This window comes from Lottia gigantea (genome assembly GCF_000327385.1).
Source record: "Lottia gigantea unplaced genomic scaffold LOTGIsca_42, whole genome shotgun sequence".
Classification (NCBI taxonomy): Eukaryota; Metazoa; Mollusca; class Gastropoda; family Lottiidae; genus Lottia; species Lottia gigantea.
The window spans coordinates 1976439-1978938 of record NW_008709463.1 but is presented as its reverse complement, the minus strand read 5'-3'; the positions used below and the strand labels follow the sequence as shown (position 1 = coordinate 1978938).

Here is a 2500-nt window from a genome sequence, read left to right as displayed (position 1 = left end):
CTTGCCAAGATGGTCTGTCTGTCTAGTTGCAGTATATTGTTAAAACTACCAAGTCTGTTGGTGGTCAGTTGTGTTGTTCAGTTCTGTTGGTCTGTGTTGTTGGAACTACCAAGTCTGTTGGTGGTCAGTCGTGTTTGTCAGTTCTGTGGGTCTATTTTGTTGGAACTGCCAAGTCTGTTGGTGATCTGTTTTGTTTGTCAGTTATGTTGGTCTATTTTGTTGGAACTGCCAAGTCTGTTGGTGGTCAGTGGTGTTTGTCAGTTCAGTGGGTCTATTTTGTTGGAAGTGCCAAGTCTGTTGGTGGTCTGTTTTGTTGGTCAGTTCTATTGGTCTATTTTGTTGGAACTGCCAAGTCTCTTGGTGGTCAGTTGTGTTGGTCAGTTCTGTTGGTCTATTTTGTTGGAAGTGTCAAGTCTGTTGGTGGTCAGTTGTGTTGGTCAGTTCTGTGGGTCTATTTTGTTGAAACTGCCAAGTCTGTTGGTGGTCAGTTGTGTTTGTCAGTTCTGTGGGTCTATTTTGTTGGAACTGCCAAGTCTGTTGGTAGTCACTAATGTTTGTCAGTTCCCTAATGGAACTCCTCGACCCTGCATTGAATTTGTTTTAACTGCTTAATATACTTACCTGTTTTATGATTATAGTAAAAGTATAATGGATTATGGTAAAAAGTAATGGAACTATGTTAGATATGGTGAAAAATTGGTGGAAATATAGCAACACTGGATAAAGATTGGTAGGTGTAGTTTTAATATATCTTAGTGAACGAGGTGACAGACAGACATATCCTATATAGAATATATCCACCCTGCAAATTTATGTTCATTTATTTCTTTTCTTGATAGAGTATGGTAAAATGCTATGAAAATTATGTTGAACTTGGTGGAAATATGGTAGAAATATGGCAACTCTTGGTGCAAAGTGGTAGGTGTAGTTTTACATATTCAAATTCTTAAATAGGTAGGCAGGAATCAAATCATTGAACCTAGCAACAGTCCCTTGTTGAGAGTGTGCTCATCAATTCATAAACTATGTTTTAATGCCGTATTTGTTTATGATCTGTTATAATTTTGATCAATTATTTTAAGGTTTTGGAGGATAATGAAATAAAGTTATAAGTATGGTAGCATTGGTGGAAAAATATGGTGGAATTTTGACAAACTTAATGGAAAATTGGTAGGTGTATTTATTTTTCAAATCAACCCTTCCTTGTCCATCCATTAGGTATATATTGTTTAAATACCACCTATTTTTGTTCTCTCATATCTTGTCTGATAATTTTGTAGGAAATATGGTAGATTATAGTTGAAGTGTAGCAGAAGGTAATTAATGAATAGTGGTAATATAGTTAACTTTGGTGGAAATTGGTAGGTGTATTTATATTCCAATTACTGGACTGTTATATTCATGGTACCAACCGACCCATCCTTGCCTCTCCATTGGGTGTATATCGTTTAAATGTCAAAGATAATTGTATCCACTCAATTCTTATTTTGATATTTTTGTAGATTGTGGTAAAATAGAGCAGAAGATGGTTAAGATAGTTAGATAGCTGTTAATTGGAGTACCAGTATATCATTTAACAGCCGAGTCTGTTAGTAATCTCTCATGTCCATCAGTCCAAGGGGTGTATATTATATAAACAGCTGAGTCTGTTGGTGGTCACTTATGGCCGTCAATCATGAGGGTGTATATTACTTAAACAGCTGAGTCTGTTGGTGGTCACTTATGGCCGTCAGTCATGTGGGTGTATATTGTTTGAACTACCAAGTCTGTTGGTGGTCACTCATGTCCATCAGTCATCTGGGTGTATATTGTTTGAACTACCAAGTCTGTTGGTGGTCACTCATGTCCGTCAGTCATCTGGGTGTATATTGTTTGAACTACCAAGTCTGTTGGTGGTCAGTCATGTCCATTAGTCCAGAGGTGTATATTATTTAAACAGCTGAGTCTGTTGGTGGTCACTTATGGCCGTCAGTCATGTGGGTGTATATTGTTTGAACTACCAAGTCTGTTGGTGGTCACTCATGTCCGTCAGTCATCTGGGTGTATATTGTTTGAACTACCAAGTCTGTTGGTGGTCACTCATGTCCGTCAGTCATCTGGGTGTATATTGTTTGAACTACCAAGTCTGTTGGTGGTCAGTCATGTCCATTAGTCCAGAGTGTGTAAATCATTTCTACTGCCAAGTCTGTTGGTGGTCACTCATGTCCGTCAGTCCAGTGGGTGTATATCATTTCTACTGCCAAGTCTGTTAGTGATCACTCATGTCCGTTGGTCCAGTGGGTGTATATCATTTCTACTGCCAAGTCTGTTAGTGATCACTCGTGTCCGTCAGTCATCTTGGTGTATATTACTTAAACAGTCGAGTATGTTGGTGGTCATTTATGTCCATCAGTCCAGTGGGTGTATGTTTTACCACCTCATCTGTGGGTGGAATTGTCATTTGTGTTTATCTGTTCTATGTTGTGTGTAGGCCTATTATTGTCTATGTCTGTCAGTCGAC

The 2500-nt window shown here is 38.5% G+C and overlaps 1 protein-coding gene across 1 annotated transcript; it reads right to left on the bottom strand.

The window, feature by feature from the left end:
• Positions 1–201: 201 nt before the first annotated feature.
• On the bottom strand, positions 202–390 carry LOTGIDRAFT_122921 (hypothetical protein; the record flags this gene model as incomplete). Its single annotated transcript, XM_009060444.1, has 1 exon — positions 202–390. A coding segment is annotated over one exon (189 nt), but the record flags the coding sequence as incomplete, so codon positions are not given.
• Positions 391–2500: the final 2110 nt, after the last annotated feature.